We start from the raw sequence: 18,486 nt of genomic DNA, 5'->3' as shown, positions 1-18,486 counted from the left end.
GATCTGCCTTTTTCAGGAGACCTGGGCTCTAAATACCCTCCACAGAGCAGGCTATATAACTTTTAGAGAGCCGGTAGTAAAAGGTGTAGGAGGCAGACCGTCAGAGGGCTTCTGTATCTGGGTGGGTATACACCTAGGGTACACTATGAAGCGAATAGAAACTAATACATCAAATATTTTATGTATTCTTATCTCCAATATAGGCCAATTAGATCTGGCCATTATTAACGTATATTCCAGGCCAGCCAAACATGGGTATACATCTCCCACCCTAGACCATTTGGAAGACCTACTTGCATCACTTCCGGGGAAAGTCCCTCTTGTTATAGGTGGCGATTTCAATTGCCATTTCGAACATCTCAATGGGTTGTCGCTACCGATCATCTCCGAGGAAGATACTGCTTTATCTGTTCCCCTTTGGTCCTTCAAATGACCTCTTTAACACTCACCCACTCATTGAGGGCATGCAACGGACGCTTTCCCGATGACAATCCTGGGCAGTATACATTTAATAAAGTTGCCCAGGAATCCATAATAGATTATATTTTAGTCAGCACCGAAATTTGGCACAAAGTTGCTACGTTTCGTGTCCTCCCACGAGTGGAAAGCGATCATAATCCTCTGGTCCTGACATTAGAAGTAAAAGTATTAGAACCGGGGCAGGCCTCAGTAAAAGATCAATCTGATAATATAATAGTGGTAGATGGAGGTCGGCGTATTCGATGGGGGACAATAATACAGTCATCAGACATGATAATGGACATGTATTCTTCTGTCCTTCCTCTGCTGGAAAAGGCACGCCTTCTGACTCGAACTGGATCCTGTGAGGCAGATGATGTAGAGATGGGAATCGTACACCAGGAACTGGTAGTAACCCTGGCACCTTTTTTTTTATAGTAATAAACCTAGTGAGAATCACCGCCCAAGAGGAAAGAATCCTTGGTTCACCCCGGCATGCAGGGATGCAAAAAGAGCACTCCTGATGAGTCTAAAAAAGGGAGACAGCCAATGTATAAGGGATAGCAGGTGTTTGTTTGAGAAAACAAATTATACGCGAAAACAGAGTGGGAAACTGTAAGATGGCAGGCAATAAAAAGTGCTTTAGATCATAAAGACTCGCGGGCCTTCTGGAACTTAGTCCATACCGGCCGAGCCGAGGGTATAAATACCATCGAGCCTAACATTAGTGAGGAAGCCTGGCGTCTTCATTTTAAGGAATTGTACTCAAGCCCACATGAAGATCCAAATGTTAACGGGAGTTTAACCGCTGCCCAAATCTTATCTTCTCCCGGGGATTCACCAATCTGTACCCTGACAGAGGTGCTCACTGCTATTGCAAAGGTTTTACCTAACAAGGCCCCAGGGTTAGATAGAATCCCAGGGGATCTGTATAGAAGCGAACACGTAGTGTGGGCACCTTATCTACAATCGCTTTTTAACGCAATCCTTAATGGGCTGCCGCTAGCCTCAACATGGGCCGGGGCAGAGATTATACCCATTTACAAAAAGGGATCTCCAACTGACCCTATAAATTACAGGCCCGTTAGCCTTATTGACGTGTCCCAAAATATATATGCTAGGATGTTGTTAGGTAGACTCGACAAATGGATGGAGGACCAGGATATTTTAACCCTCCTCCAAGCTGGCTTTAGAAGTAAAACATCGACCAGTTGTTCAGGTTACAACTGATACACTGGAAGCATATAGTTTTGGAGGGTGGAAGTTTGTACCTCACGTTTGTGGACTTAAAATCCGCATTTGATATGGTGGATCACAAACAGCTGTGGGGCATCTTGTTAGATATGGGGGCCCCACCGTATCTATGTCACCAGTTTAGGCGGCTTCATGAGGGAACATTTGCCAGGGTGAGGTTTGGCAAAAATGGAAATTTGACATCCCCCTTTCCCGTGGAGAAGGGAATGAGGCAGGGATGTGTCCTTGCTCCAACCCTTTTTTCCATCTTTCTCAACGGGCTATTTAAAGACCTTCTTGCCGTTAAGGATATTGACCCACCCAAATTGGCGAACCGTAAAATCCCTGCACTGATGTTCGCGACGACATTCTGCTCCTCTCAAAATCCTCAATTAGGCTGCAGCGTGTCTTAGACGAATTCAGTAAATTCTGCTAGAGGAGGAACTTGGTGATTAATATCAAAAAGACCAAATATATGGTCTTTAACGTGAATACGACCAACTGCCCTGATCCAAGAATGGATGGTAGAACTCTAGAGAGCGTCTCCATTTTCGATTATTTAGGACTAACGCTTAACGACAAAATGGGGTGGGATTCACAAGTCAACGAGTCTCATTTGAAATTAACTCAGGCCATTGGAGGATTTTAAAACTCCAAAAGACCTCTGTTTTAAAGGCCATTAGCCCGCCAGTCGAAATCTTTAAAGTACAGGCTAGGGCGTCCACCTTATATGGGGCAGAACTGTGGGGCCATCGCCCTGCGAATGCCCTCACAGTAACAGAAAATAATTTTATGAGACAGATCCCAACTCTGCCTAAGAACACACCCCTAGTTCCTTTGAGAATGGACTTGGGCATCTGCCCTATTGCAGAGTTAATATCTGCACGCCCACTGATGTACTGGCGTAGGCTCTGGAGTACACCGGAATAGGCCCATTATAGGGATGACCTTAAAGCGGTATTGCCCAGATTGGGTGCAGGTAGAATCCCCTGGCTGGCTTTTATAAGAGATACCTGAAGAGCTATGGGCAGGGAAGATTTATGGACTACTCCCGAAATAATGTGCCTAAAAATGTGAAAAAAATGCCTATCAAGTGCCATGAAGGAATTTAATTTGTCGTGTTTAGTTCAGATGGTCGACTCCTCCAGTCTAACATATGGGTTCCTTGACTTTAAGTGCCAATAGAGGTTTGAACAGGCTGTAGATACCATTCAACCTGTCTTGGCAAAAAAACGTTTCCTCCAATTTAGGTATGGGACGCTTCCATTACACACAAGAACCAACAAGTGGGCAGGTAGCAGTGGTTGCCTCTGCCCTGGTTGTTTAGAGGAGGAAGAAACTGTGATTCACGTGGGGTACTATTTTGTCCGGCGTATAAGAGCCCTAGATCTAGGTGGGTGATCCAATTGTGCAGAAACCTCGGCATCAGAAATTACTTAGAAATTTTTAGGATTTTTAAAACGCATACAGACCCGGTTTTTGTTGTTGTGATCGCCAAATGTCTGTTTGCCATGTGGATTAAGCGTAGGCGTCTGCTTGATAATTGTAATGCAAATATATAACACTCGCAGTGCACCTACCTCCTCCCAAAAGTCTAGGCAGGATATGGCCTTCCCCCTAGGCATTTGTGAATCATACGATAGTTAAATGTCCATTGGTTGCTGAGGGAGATGTTGGGCTTTAGTACATTTTTTATGTGATTTTTATACTGTTTTTATCAACTAGATAAATTATACTTTTAAGATATTTATAGTACTTATATTTCCCACCCTGGTGCATGATTAATGGCCATTGTCTCTAAAAGTGAACTTACAATTGTCTGTGTAATTTGTATTCTTGCACTCTTATATCAATCATTTTTCGAATTTTTGTAAATTGATGGAAAAAATGTAATTTTTAAAGTGTGCTTTTATGGCTGTAATAGCCGCAATAAAGTTTCAAAATCAAGTCATCTTGGTGGCGAAATGTATTGATGGTTTTCTAAAACTACACCCAGAGTAAACAGCAGAGATACAATGGTTTTTGCACCTCTATCACAAGATCCGTTTACTGTTGTCAAACACTCCAATACTCAAGAGGGTAAATGAATTATTGGTGCACTTTTAATTTCATGAACCAGTATTGGTAGACAATCATATATTTAAACTTTTAGACACATTTCTTTATTCTAATTAAATATTTTAACAGAAAATAATCTTTATTTTCCTTCTTTTTAGATCACTGATCCAGGAACACCAATCAGGTTCGACCAGGTCAAAGATTTTACCTTTTGATTTAGTATCGGAAATGGAAGTCATAATCTTCCAATGGGACAAAGTTGCAGGGTGTATACGCTGAAGTTCTCTCGAAGCCAGATAGCCGCTAGATGAAATCCTGCTTAAGCCATTAGTGTGGCGAAAAAAGCTCCAAGCAGAAGAAATTCTTATTTCATGGCCGCAGAAATCCTTGCGTCGGGTGGATGATTTTTGCTCCTTCACATGTTAATGATTCTACCTTCTTACCTTTATTTTATGGAGCTCAGAATTCCCCAGCAAGACACGCCTGAAGCTATATCCGATTAAGTCCTTTCGAAATGAGACACTTTTTCCACAAGGTCCCGCTAACTCTCCAGAGGTCTTGAAGGTCCATAATTTTCTAAATCACAACTTTTCAGAGTTTCTGAAGCAATCCCTCTTGGTAACTTCAAAGGCTTTGAGTACCTCAGGGGCAGCACTTAAGTACCAAGACTCACCCCACCACGGTCCACTAGAAGGGGCTCATTATGGTCCGGTAGCTATTAGCCAGGAGGGCATTTCTGCAAAAAGTTTTCTTGAAGCTTGTTGTGTCCCTGTAGCCACATAGGAGGTCAGCCAACTGACCCTTGGAATCCACTTCTTAATCCTGGCTACAAGTAGGAGTAGGTCCAGCCCATGAGGTCTCCAAGGCTGGTCTCTCAAACAGCAAGTCCAGTGCTCTTCTTTTCTCCCATAGGTCCAGAGAATGCTCTGATGAGCTGTGGCTGAGGTGTCAGCTTTTGAGGTTTTAATAGCAGTGGTTTCAATAGCAAGCCCCAGACACTTCCTAGCAAATGACAATAAAAGTTCCCAAGGACAACCCTTCCCACTCTTGCAGCACATTCTGTTTTCCTTATTACAAGCTGTTCTATTGCAAGTGTACTATTCTGAGGCAAATCTAACATGGCAGGCTCCTTCTGCCCCTGAGGAGAGCACGTGTGCCAGCTAGTTGCGAGCCTATGGAAATGAGAGGACCCCTCCTCCTCAAATGAAACAAAATGGTTGTGAGACCAACTCCTCTCCCATTTGACTGTTGCCAAACTGGCCGCAGAGAGCTCGGGGACAAAAGGATTCTCTTCCCCAGGTCTCCCGTTAACCTTTCAAATAAATAAAGTTTGTAAACCATAGCAAGCTGTCCTTCCTGAGCTGATATATGCCTCATACCTCACACCCAGGTCTTCCTGTGAAAAGGCTTAAGTCATTGTTTCTGCTCTGAGAGCAGTTTTAACCACTAATTAGGGGAAGCACTGGCAGGGCCGTCTACCAGCAAACTGACACTAATTAACATACTGGAGGTTCAGGCGGATACAGTCTAACTTTTTAAAAGTCCCTTTTCCAAAAATTGTATTACAAATGTAACTTCACCCCTGAACCTGGACATTAAAATTGTCAAATATTCCAGTAGCTTGTCCCACATCTGAGACATCAGAGTTATGATTTTGTTCTGAGCTGTATTTTTGCTCATAGTACAGCTACACCCCTTTACAATGAAATAGAATTTAGGGGCCGGTCACTGTAGGTAAATGTCATCATTACATTTTTTGATGCATTCCTTTTATATACTAGACACCCTGCCTTGTGGGATACAAGGTCTACTTAGGGGTAACTTATTTAAAATGTAAAACTATGGACAAAGCTATACTCAGTAGAGTTCTAAATAGAGGTATAGCTTTGTCTAGACACAAGGGAGAACCCAGTATTAGTCAAAATATTACCCCTTCAGGCACAGTGGATGGCACTGTGATAATACTATGCTTACAAAATTTGATAGAAAAGCAGACATTTGAAGTGAGCACATTTAGAGTGTTGCTGTTGTTGAGAGTGCTCTATACTGGAGCTGCTTTCCACCTAAACTTGAGAACTACCCAGAGTTCTCTGCTTCTTTTTTTGCATAATTTATGCATCACTCTATGCCTGAAAGGGTATTGTTTTGAGATATATATATATATATATATATATATATCCAATCGATGCAGGTAGCACACAAACGAGGAAAAACTCTGGAAGTTAAATACGGGCTTTAATAATTTCGAACTCTTGCTAGCAGCAGCCCAACAGAAAACCGGCATTCTTAACAATTCTAGCCAGACGCGTTTCAGGTACGTAAGACCTTTCTTCAGTGGCAGCAAAGACTGGAAGTTTGCGCTGCAACACAACACTGTCATTTAAAACTCACACCTGCCTCAGTGGGCGTGGCACTCCTAAGCCTTCTGGTGCTTGTAGGCTGTGTGCTTCAGTATTCCCAAGTGGGTGCGTCTTTACATTCTTTGAAAATTTCAATGGTGAAAATATCTCTGCAGTGGGTGAATGCAGCCTTTCCTGTTTTTCCGCTGCCTTGCTTTACAGAAGACGAAATGCCCTCTAGCAGACGCCACCCTGACATGGGGTCTGCATCTTCCTCCCGATCATTCCCAGCGCTGTGTATGGCCGAGACGGGCCCGCCTTGCAGCAGTGGTCTTTCCTCAACGGCCGTGCTCGCCGTTTATAAATCCAATCCATGCAGGTAGCACACAAACGAGGAAAAACTCTGGAAGTTAAATACGGGCTTTAATAATTTCGAACTCTTGCTAGCAGCAGCATTCTTAACAATTCTAGCCAGACGCGTTTCAGGTACGTAAGACCTTTCTTCAGTGGCAGCAAAGACTGGAAGTTCGCGCTGCAACACAACACTGTCATTTATAACTCACACCTGCCTCATATATATATTGCCGAAACGCGTCATGCCAAATGCTTTTATTAAAAGGACTTCCCCACAATCCCCGCTGTGTCCTCTGACTTCTTGCAAGTGAAGTGGTCGTTGGGTGATATTTGATGCATCGGCCAGTGGCACATAAGAGGGCCCATCCTAACAAGTTGTCTGAGGCATTGCTGGCAACTGCTCTTTTTCTTCCAAGTGATTGGATTGCCTTGTGACCGCCTCAGAATCAGGACAAGCATAGGGCTGCTGCCAAAAAGCAGTCTGTGACTTCACGGGGTCGGCGTGATCATTGAATCTACGCCGCACAGCCGGGCGGACTCCTGATATTGTGGCTAGAGCGTCTGGGGACTTAAGGAAGCCCTTGATGAACGTTGAAATCGGAACTTTTAAATTTCACACAACCCTCTCTGACCAGGAATTCCAGCACCCACTATGGAGACATCATTTTCCCCGATGGAGTGCTTACCTGGCTGCTCTTTCTTTGGGACCCCTATTATTAGTCCCTTCATAGTTTCCATGACCATACTGAAACTATTTCTATGATGTAACTTCCTGGTGTAGTAAACACCGATGAAGGCTTCCAGCCAAAATGCGTCTGTTTGCGTTCCATTAAAGAAGCGATAACCAAACGTTCCCCCGTGTGAGTGCTGTTTATTCTTTGCCACAGGACTGGGGCGAAAATTTGAGCTTTATGTACTAGCAGACTCCCACAGCCGCTTGCCGCACCCGCCGAAGAGTGCTCTGTATAGAGGTGGGAATCGAGCGAAAATATATATATATATATATATATATATATATATATATATATATATATATATAAATCCGTTTTTTTGCACACACACAAAAAGTTCCTGAGCACTCCCAGCTCCGTTCACCAAAAACGACAATTTACTCCAAATATGCTCACTGTTATTTTATTGTCATAACAGTATCTCCGGCAATACTACTCGACGCGTTTCGCGGCACACGCCGCTTTTTCACGAGATGATTTGGCAAGGTGTTTGTGTATGTTTTAAATAAAGTGCAAGTTAAAAAAGTGATTGTGAAACAGGAAGTGACGTAATACATGTCACTTCCTGTGCCTACCGCTAAGCCTTATGGTATATGTAGTGCATACTTTTTAACCACCCAAATCCATTTTCTGATGTCGCAGTTTGATTCCCTCTAATGGGTACCATTATGTACTGGCGCAGCTGACCCGTTTTGTCATATATCGGACTGTTTTCTTACACCTCAGACAATGGATTTGGGTGGTTAAAAAGTATGCACTACATATACCATAAGGCTTAGCACCTTGCCAAATCATCTCGTGAAAAAGCGGCGTGTGTCGCAAAACGCGTCGAGCAGTGTTGCTGGAGATACTGTTATGACAATAAAATAACAGTGAGCATATTTGGAGTAATTGTCGTTTTTGGTGAATGGAGCTGGGAGTGCGCAGGAACTTTGTGTGCGCGCAAAAAAACGGATTCATTGTGAAGCAGCAAGGCTCTGCTGCACCTGAACTGCACCGCCAGAAGAGCACTTGGGAGTCCTGACTGGGGCCACTCAACTTGTATTTATCAATTGGGCTCAAGCGAACGCCGGCAAATTATTGGAAAGAGGACAGTCCAACCATAAATCGGAAGCCTACCTGCGGAGGAAAATGGGGGAAAACAGACCGGAGGGGACGCAGATCCCAGAATACCATCGCAGGGGATAGCCAGCTTATATTTATGCCTTCGGGGATTTGGAAAAGCAATATTGTCGTAAGCCGGTTGGTTTCAAAGATTGTGGGAAGTCAGCAAAATACACGGGTCAGAATACCCGGGGAATTATTTTCTGTGACTTATACTGACAATTTCCTCACAATTGAATCAGCTCCAAAAAACACAAAAACGAACTTAAGCTAACTAATATTGAAAAATTAACGATTGATTCAGTACAAAGAAGCTTTCCAGCACACTGATGGATAAACGGGAAGTTGACAGGAATGCTGTCATAGGAACATTCTTTGAAGATGGTACACTAACCAATAGTGATGGAACTACGGGGATCAGAAAGCCAGATGTAAAAAACAAATTGAGAACTTGGGAGAAATTATCCAAAAGAGAAATAAATAAATGGTGGGAGGTGGCAGCTTTAAAAAAAATACGTAGAGGTACAGAGAGTCCCACGTGGTTTACGAATTAACCTCATGCCGAACCACCAAGACACTAGCAATGAGTTACTAAGTGAATGGGGAGAATACATCCTAAAATCTTCATTGGGTCTAATGGCAATATTAATTCGACATATTGAAATATCGTTAACAAAAATTACAAAACAACTTAAGGATATGGAAAAAGAATTAGCCACAATTGACATGGATACAGACCTTAACAAATTCAAAGAAGAACTGGAACATTATATCAACAAACATGAGCTGACAGTCAAAACGAGAAAACAAAATAAATTCCAACGTGACAAAGAGGACTATCAGGAGGGCCGCATATTCACTTATGCACGCAAATTTGACCAGTTCAAAAACAATGACGGCTTAAACTGGGATAACGAAACTGGAGGCCTGTCATCATTGACATCCACAGATGCCAGTCTGAGTGGAGAGGAAGGTGAACAAAGGGCCAAGGTCTCTTTTTTAGACGAGATGAAGTTGGCGGTGCAACACAAAAATTGGGAGAAAATGGGACCAACCCCAAGTACATCGAGGGGCAGAGGAAGGGGCCGAGGAAATGCCCAAAGAAACCAACCAGGAGAGGGAAACGAAGGTGCAAGCAATAATTCTGGCACAGGTTGAGTGGTAACAACCACCCGAAGCATGCGGCAAAAATGGAATTAAAATCGGATGAATATCTAAATTCTGAAACGGAAAGGGGAGATACGGGTCAGGAATTGGAAATAATCAATCTCTCCAAAAAAATCCTCACGGAATTGGAAGTAAAAATCTTACAACGAGGTTTAAGTTTCTGCCCAACAAACAAGAAAGACATCGCAGAGACACGAATCGACCTATACAAATATGTAAGGAAAATGAAGCTAGCAAAATTGTTTGCTGAAAATCCAAAAATGGCTAAATACCAAAGACCGAATCCTCAGACAACCATGACCCTACCAGAAAGGATGTGGAAAGTTTCATCACACTAATGGAGCTGGATAGAGGCCCCCAAACTGAAATGGAAACCATTGAAACACATTCGCAACAACTTGGAGCAGGATGCAATAAGATGAAACCAACATCAGAATTTTATCCACAACTGCCCCCAGGTAACAAAATCGATGTCTTTCACGAATGCTTAATAAAATATCTTTATAAACTGTCAAATACCAAAGGAAAGGATAATTTCTCATTTGATGAACGCAAAGCATTGATCAATTTGCAAAATGACAAAACTATTGAAATAAAAATGGCTGTCAAAGGCGGCAAGGTTGTCATTTTGGAGAAAGACGCATACATGCGGGAAGCATATTCGCAACTTAAAAACAAGGATTACTACACAAAATTACAAGGCAATCCTACACCCAAATGGAAGGAGGAACTGGATATGAAATTAGATGGCTGGTTGAAACAAAATCTACTCAATAAGGATGAAATCAAATACCTAAAAACTACACATCCCAAAATGGCCACCATATACTTTCTTCCGAAGGTACATAAACATCCCACGAAACCACCAGGGAGGCCAATAATTTCGGCCAAAGAATCATTATTTGAACCCGTGGCCAATTACCTGGACATATTCTTGTTACCATACATGAAAGGACTAAGGTCATACCTTCAAGACACGGGCGATCTACTAAGGCACCTTCAAGAGACCCCTTGGCAACCAACATAGAAGCTGATTACCATGGACGTGGTATCACTGTATTCAAACATCCAAAATGATATCGGCCTACGGGCATGTGGACACTTCTTGGCGGAACGGAACATTCAGTACACCAACCACAATAAAATGCTCATTGAAATGATCAAAATGTGCCTAGAACAAAATGCATTCACGTTTGATGACCAGATCTACAAACATTTAGTCCATCGTACGCCTGCCTGACCATTGGTCTTTGGGAACAAGACGTTGGCGTGGAGTAGCAGCAATGAAAGATTTCAGAACAAAACTGTAATGTGGCTATGTTACATTGATGACCTGCTATTGGTCTGGGATGGTAGCAACGAAGAATTCAGTGAATATTTTAAGATTTTAAACAGCTCGGATTTCAACCTGAGATTCACCTATGACATAAGTGAGATAAAAGTAGTATTTCTAGATACGGAAATCTATATTGCTAACAATGAGATACAAACTACATTACACCGCAAGGCAACAGCTACAAATTCAGTGCTACACGCACAAAGTTTCCATCAGGCCAGCCTTATCAATAACATTCCCTAAGGGGAGTTCCTCAGGATTAAGCGAATATGCTCAGATGACAAAGAATGGCAGAAACTTCAGAAACAAGCAGTATTAAGATTTAAAAAGAGACTGTACAATCAAGGTATGATCGACACAGCCTTAAGGAGAACTGAATCACAAAACAGAACAGACTTGTTAAAAGAAAAAACAAAGGAAACTGAGGAGGAAAGCCAGATCAGACTAATAACAACATTCTCCACTGGAAACAAGCAAATAATGCATATCCTATGAAAAAATTGGCATATCCTACAGATGGACAGCACAGTAGCGAAGATTTTGGGCGATCATCCGAAAGTCACCTACAGAAGAGCGAAGAATCTGCGGGACAGAGTAGTCCACAGCCACTTTCAACTACCTAAAAAAACGGAAATCTCGTTGAAACCTAAAGGCTTCTTTAAGTGTTCAGGGTGTAAAGTTTGTGAAATTGCAGTGAAGAAAAAAGAAATCCAGATGGGCAACAAAAGAACATGGAAAATTGAACAGCTAATAAACTGTAAGAGTCAGTTCCCGATTTACATCATTGAGTGCCCATGCGCACTAAAATACGTGGGCAGTACTAAAAATGAACTAAAAAAACACATCCTGGAACATGTCAGGGCCACAGTGAACTGTGACCGGAGCAATGCTGTCTAAAGACATATGGAAAAAGAGCATGCCTGCAACTGGAAGGAACTAAAATTCTATGCAATTGAAACAGTGGGACCTCATCCGCGTGGCGGAGACCCCGAAAGAACTTTAAGACAAAAGGAGTCGAAGCACATTCTGAATTTTAGAACTCTTACCCCCATGGTCTGAACCAAGATGAGGAACTGCATTATCATCTCTAATATCCCTGTTCCACACTATGACCATCTGAAATCGGACATTTAATTGAAATTTGCTTCCCGATATATATGTAATTCACATTCACTACCTTATTAGGATACATAGCACACCGCTCAAATTAAGGCTATTTAATCTGATACTGAAATCACACATAACGAGTGACGAGTGAGAGTCACTCAGAGCCGCGCAGCTACAGGAGAAAACCACGTAGGCCATTGCCATAACACCCAATAGAGGGAAGAAGTAAGGTGACAGATGGGGACAAGCAATTACATCATTATGGTTTAAATATATTGCCACAGACACCGAATTCGGTGTCAGAACATAATGTATACCATTAGACCCACTGGAGGGAAGAGGTGTAAGAAAACGGTCCGATATATGAATGACAAAATGGGTCAGCTGCGCCAGTACATAATGGTACCCACTAGAGGGAATCAAACTGCGACATCAGACAATGGATTTGGGTGGTTAAAAAGTATGCACTACATATACCATAAGGCTTAGCGGTAGGCACAGGAAGTGACATGTATTACGTCACTTCCTGTTTCACTATCACTTTTTTAACTTGCACTTTATTTAAAACATACACAAACACCTTGCCAAATCATCTCGTGAAAAAAGCGTTGTGTGCCGCGAAACGCGTCGAACAGTGTTGCTGGAGATACTGTTATGACAATAAAATAACAGTGAGCATATTTGGAGTATTTGTCGTTTTTGGTGAACGGAGCTGGAAGTGCGCAGGAACTTTTTGTGTGTGCGCAAAAAACTGATTCATTGTGAAGCAGCAAGGCTCTGCTGCACCTGAACTGCACCGCCAGAAGAGCGCTTTGGAGTCCTGACTGGGGCCACTCAACTTGGATATATATATAGATATATATATATATATATATATGTGAAACAATGGCCCAGAAGCATTGAGGACGCACTCCCAGTCAGTGAAATCTTACAATTTAATAAAAGGACACCAGCAGCTTCAGTCCGGTATTTGGATCCATTTCTTTTGGATCCATCTCTTTGTTCTCTTCCTGACGCGTTTCGAGGCTTCAGCCTCTTAATCATAGGAAACTTGGGAACTGCACGGAGAGACTCTTGATGCTTTGATTATTTGCATACTTTTAAACCCTCAGTGGGCGGTGTCATTAGTCTTGCATCTCGTGACTTGTAGTTCATCACATGCAGAGGGAAGTGCTTTTTGAAAACTACTGCGCAATCCTTTTTACATGCCTGTGAACAAGGGGCTGCTGCCCTGAAACGCGTAAGGCTAAAGAATTTATTCTGAAGGGAAAATGCTCACTATGTCTCAATAAAGAATCGAAAGAATTCACCTCCCTTTGCGTGCGTCTTCGAACAGGAGGATACATTGCAAGCATATATATATTCACTGAAAAAACCATAGGTTTCAGGCCTTATATAGTTAGGAATTAGCATTAAAAAACCTTTAAAATTCACTCAAAAAACTATAAGTTTTAGGGGTGTTATAGTTAGCTGGATATTTCACTCATACAAAACCATTGGAATTGCTCCTATATAGTTAGTTGTACTAACTATATATCGCGCACCCGCAATCCACTGCTCATGATGTCACATATTACATAATTCATGACATGGTCAGTTACATCACTGATGACATCTCAAATGACATTTTGAGATGTTTATAGATCTATGAATCACTGAGTGGGTGTTTAGAAATTACTATTGGTGTGTCAATGGTTTGAAATATGGCACTTTCTATTTTACAGTGAGTGATGAAATATTATTCTAGTGTGTGATGAGGTGTATTTCATTGTCACATGGATGATGCCAATGCCATCAGTGATGTCATCAGTGATGTCATTTGAGATGTCATCAGTGATGTCATCAGTGATGTCACTGACCATGTCATGAATGATGTAATATGTGACATCATCAGCAGTGGATTGCGGGCGCACGAGTTATAGTGAGTACAACTAACTATAACGGGGGGATTTCAATGGTTTTGTATGAGTAAAATGTCCAGCTAACTATAACCGGTGTGAAACCTATGGTTTTTCGAGTGAATTTCAAAGGTTTTTTAAATGCTAATTCCTAACTATAACGTGTGTGAAACCTATGTTTTTTTCAGTGAATATATATCCACTCAAAAATAATTCGGAGGCCTGGGGCTGTACGTCGCAGCGGTCCTGTATGGGCTCTGGCAGCCCTATCATTCATACACAAACACGTCCCTTCGTACAGAGAGGACCAGGACACTCCGGGCTTTTGCAATATTTTATTCAGCTTGATGCCTCTTCACCAACACATTTCAGCTTTCGCCTTTCTCACAGTGAAATACTGTGCATTCCTGTCCTTTTCACCTGTGCCAGCGCACATTGGGCTGCTGTGCAGCAACGCGGGCACCTTCCTGCACAAAAACAATCACAAAAGGAGTGTTCCTCTTTTCATGTGTGCTGCAGAATGAACCAATTTCTGCATCAAAAGGACACATATTTATTAGGCTATAAAAAGCCACGTAACATGGCTTTCAGTGACCTTATAAATATGCCAGAGGCACATTGTGCCACTGGAACGGAAAAAAAGTGCGCAATAGTGGCGGTAACGCCACACAAATGAGGCCCTAAGTTGCAAATGCATTTATCCGGACAGGACAGGAAGTAGTTACAAGAGTACTATTTTTTGTGCTTTTATTCTTTTGTGAATTGGTCCTGAAACATCCAACTCACTATCAGTACAATTTAAATTAGGGCACAGTTCTTTCTATTTGTAATTCTATACAAATATAAACACCTCATGTTATTCCTATTTTAGATGTCTTGGGGCCAATTCACAAAGGCATGTAAGTGTATATCAATGAATATTACAGAGGTACTACTTTACATACTCCAAAACGCCTTTGTGAATAGCCCCCTAAGAGTAGAAATCACAGTACTTAAGCATGTTTCTGCTGCTGCCTCCGGACACCAGTGCTAAATACAGCAATGAAGTTCACACTAGATTTTCAGAAGTCAAAATTACTAATTAATCACAGTAAAGCTTTCCGTATGGATTTCCGAGAATGGAAAGTCACAGGGCAGCTGGGTCCCTAAATCAGAGAAATCTCAGGGTCCCTATAAATCAGTGCTCAAGGTACTGAATCAGATACGGAAAGACGGTCCACTTAGGCATCCTTGACTCACTTTGTAGAAATGAGTGAGAAGTTGAAGCCTTAACTCAAGGAATGGTGTGTGGTAATAATGGAATTCGTACGGTGTAAATATCAAGCCAAGCATTGTCTTTAGACAACACTTTTTATGAAAACACATGTATTAAATATATTTCCAATATAACAAACATGAAGTTAGTTGAAATCATGAGACACAATACACAACCTAAAAAAACACAAAGGCCCAGGCGAAATCAATGGTGTCCCACCAAACATCCAAGCCCCGTGTGCCAGGCACTGTGTGGTGCCCGGCAAATGGTGCACAGATGTTTGTAAACATGCCTTTTGCAATTGGGGCGTGTGCTGTGGCACTTTTCCAGGCCACAGCACAAGCCTCAATGGCAAAAAGCCTATATCCAACAGATTACACAGAGGTTGGATCCTAATTTGGCAGGCGGGACCGCTGACTACCTGTCGACCGTTCCGGTTCCCATATTAATGGCAGTTGGATTCTCATCCGACTGCACCTGTAATCAACCACAATGCAATGTAGTCCAGTCATGTAAATGCAACGACCATAAGATCAAAAACACTAAACAGATATGATAGTACCAGGACATGATCATAATCTTCCAATACTCATGTAGATTATTGGCCACACTCTTGAAGTTCTTGAGTGCAGAAACCAACATTAAGGATGCATGCTAATCTCAGGGTGTCGAAGTACAAAGGGGGATGGCAAAAGGGGTACTTGAATGAAGAAATAGCTGATCAACGAAACATAGCAAAGCAAACAGTTGCAAAAGAAGGGTGTGTGCTCACCGGCCTGAGTCAATACTGCATCAACTCGATTTGGAAGGGTGGATGTCTGAAGCACTCCATCTCTATCACTTATACATGAGGGGTACAAGTGATGCTTATCAACATTTAATTCCAACACAACTGATTATTTAGCAGCCTGCTTATGTCGCATGGTAATACACAGGTTGCAAGAAGAAGAAGTGCTGGACTTTTTTGTTTGAACATTGGGCAAGATCACAGCAGCCTCCTGGCAGGAAAGAAGAGCCTGTCTTAGTCCTCGCTGGGAAAACGTGGGATCACTTCAGTTCCACATTCTGAATTGCACATTCAGGAAAAGGTTGATTCTTGTCCACAGTCCTAATGATATTCAGTGAACTGATGGAGAGCTTAACATTTTATTCAAATATTTGGTGGAAGAGCCCTACCACTGAAATGTTCAGTGCATCTCACAATTGAGGGTGTTCAGTCGATCAGGATGCAGTCAAGTTTTCCCTCTTCGGAGAGATGTAGATAATAGGAGGAGCTGGTGAACCTTTTTCACCCAAAGGATGGATTTATTATTTATTTTTTCATTTTACAGAGTTTTATATAGCGCGAACTTGACCCGAATCGGATATCAGAGCGCTTTACATAGCACCAGTTGCATTACATGAGGACACATTAATTTTTGTTAGGCACGAGGAGATGAAGTGATTTGACCTGAATCACAGGATGTTCAGTGTCATTGCTACGACTAAAACCCAGCTCCCCAGACTCGAGGTCGACCGCTCTAGCCGTCAACTCCTCTCATATATTATGTGTATCTCCTTGAGACTGGGGAACAGGGGTTATCCTCTGTCAACATCACTCACCCTCCATCTTACAGCATTGTTACATTTTGATCAATATTCACAAACAGTTACGGGTAACCATTTAAGCAGGTACACTACTAATGTTTCCAAAGTCCTTTACCATAAATGATTAACACGAACATTCCTTAAGGGTTGCACCAGAGGTGGTTACATGTTACATTTAATTAAAAATATAAAAAAGGAGGGGCCCCATCTGTCCCTGGTGGCCAATAAATAACTTCTGTGGGTGCATTTAAGCACCCAAAAGTTATAACCCACAGCCACCTTCACACATGGGCGGAATACATGCATGCTCTCCCCATCACAGTGAACCTACAAGAGTGTTAAGTAGGAGAACCAGATCCTGTATTACAGATTGGCCTTACTGTTCTTGTTTGCAACACAGCATACCTTTGAGCAGGTGCACTGGGAGAAAATAGGGATGGTGTGCCCTATTACAATTCATTTGCTGCCCTCGGGGCAGCTGTGAGCCCTCACCTGCCCTAGGGGCGTCCTCATCGGTGAAATAATGACCAGCTGCTTATAAGCCGCATCATGTTTCACAGTGCAGGTGGCATGCCACATGCACTTTAAAGAGGGAAGAGAGATTTCCTCGCAGACAGGTGCAGTTAGTGACTGCAAGATTTGCAGGGTGTCCATGGGACCCTGTTTACCTCCTGCAGAGGGCTTGCCTCAGGTGTCACACTGACAGTGCACCACCTTTCTGTGGCTCATTTTTGGTGCACCTCCTAAAGGCCTGTTTGCCTCTGGCCCCGTGTCATTAATACAGGACCGGTGCAGCAGCAAAGTGATTGCTTCATATGCATGAGGCCATACAGCCACGGATATGAAGAAACACCCTCTGAAGATAGGGCTGGCACTACTTGTGCACCAGCACTATGAGTATTACAGAAGGGGCTGCACAAGCATCTGTTGCACCTTCTGTAATATCATAGTGCCCGCGGGGCACAAACAGCAGGCGCACACACGCGCACACCCCCACACACACACACACACACACACACACACACAGACTGCACCCTCCGGGCAGTGTGTGTAATACAGTCCATGATCTCTAGTTTATGGATTCTTTATGGATTAAGGCTCCACAGACGATTCCATTACATTATAAAAACGGGAAAAAGTTGAAGAAAATTAAAAAATGGACAGCGGTACTACCATTAGTGGACTTTATTCCTTCCGTATGACAACTACTAATATGTAAAGGGTTGAGACAGTTTCGGAAAACATTTTCCTAAAACAAAAGTGCGTTTTGGAGAGAGGTTAATAGCAACAGACTGCTATTTAGAGCAGGGTTCCAAAGCAATTACACGTTTTACTTTTTTTAAAATAATTTTTAAACTTGCATATTGTATTGTTGCCCTCATGCTGATTGCCAAACTGTATACGACGTTTGACTTACATACTTACAACAAACGTATCTTCAACTCTGGCAATTCCTTTTCCAAATATAGTACCTAGTTGATCTCCAACGCCAGCCAGAAGGAAGCCAAACAGCGGAATACCCAGTAAGGCATAAATGATGCAGAATATTTTTCCCCCTTCTGTACGAGGGGATACATTTCCAAACCCTAAAAAAAAAAAGAGTTTAAAGCATTTAATTTAATTTAATTCATTCCAAAAATTACACAATTTCATGATAAAAACTGCATTGTAGAACAACTAATATGAAACACTAAAATACTGAAGTTATACACATCCAAAGGTAAGATTGTCAGTATCCATAGAAAAATGGTAATCACAAGTTTTAGCTGCTTTCAGTGCCTCCAAAGAATGATATCTGCCAAACTCTAACGAGGAACATAACACAAAACTGACAAATTGCTTAGATAATCTCTACACA

The 18,486-nt window shown here is 42.2% G+C and overlaps 1 protein-coding gene across 2 annotated transcripts in view; it reads right to left on the bottom strand.

Moving 5' to 3' along the window:
* Positions 1 to 18,486, bottom strand: part of KCNK2 (potassium two pore domain channel subfamily K member 2) — a 528,695-nt gene that overhangs the window by 199,028 nt on the left and 311,181 nt on the right. For both annotated transcript variants that reach the window (XM_078649782.1, XM_078649781.1), the window contains exon 4: positions 18,054 to 18,214. In XM_078649782.1, the coding sequence (XP_078505908.1) occupies positions 18,054 to 18,214 (161 nt within the window). The remainder of the gene's footprint in view (positions 1 to 18,053; positions 18,215 to 18,486) is intronic.

The sequence above is a fragment of the Lissotriton helveticus genome, chromosome 6 (assembly GCF_964261635.1).
Source record: "Lissotriton helveticus chromosome 6, aLisHel1.1, whole genome shotgun sequence".
NCBI classification, from domain to species: domain Eukaryota; kingdom Metazoa; phylum Chordata; class Amphibia; order Caudata; family Salamandridae; genus Lissotriton; species Lissotriton helveticus.
The sequence above is the reverse complement of the archived record's forward strand: the minus strand, read 5'-3'. Positions and strand labels throughout refer to the sequence as shown.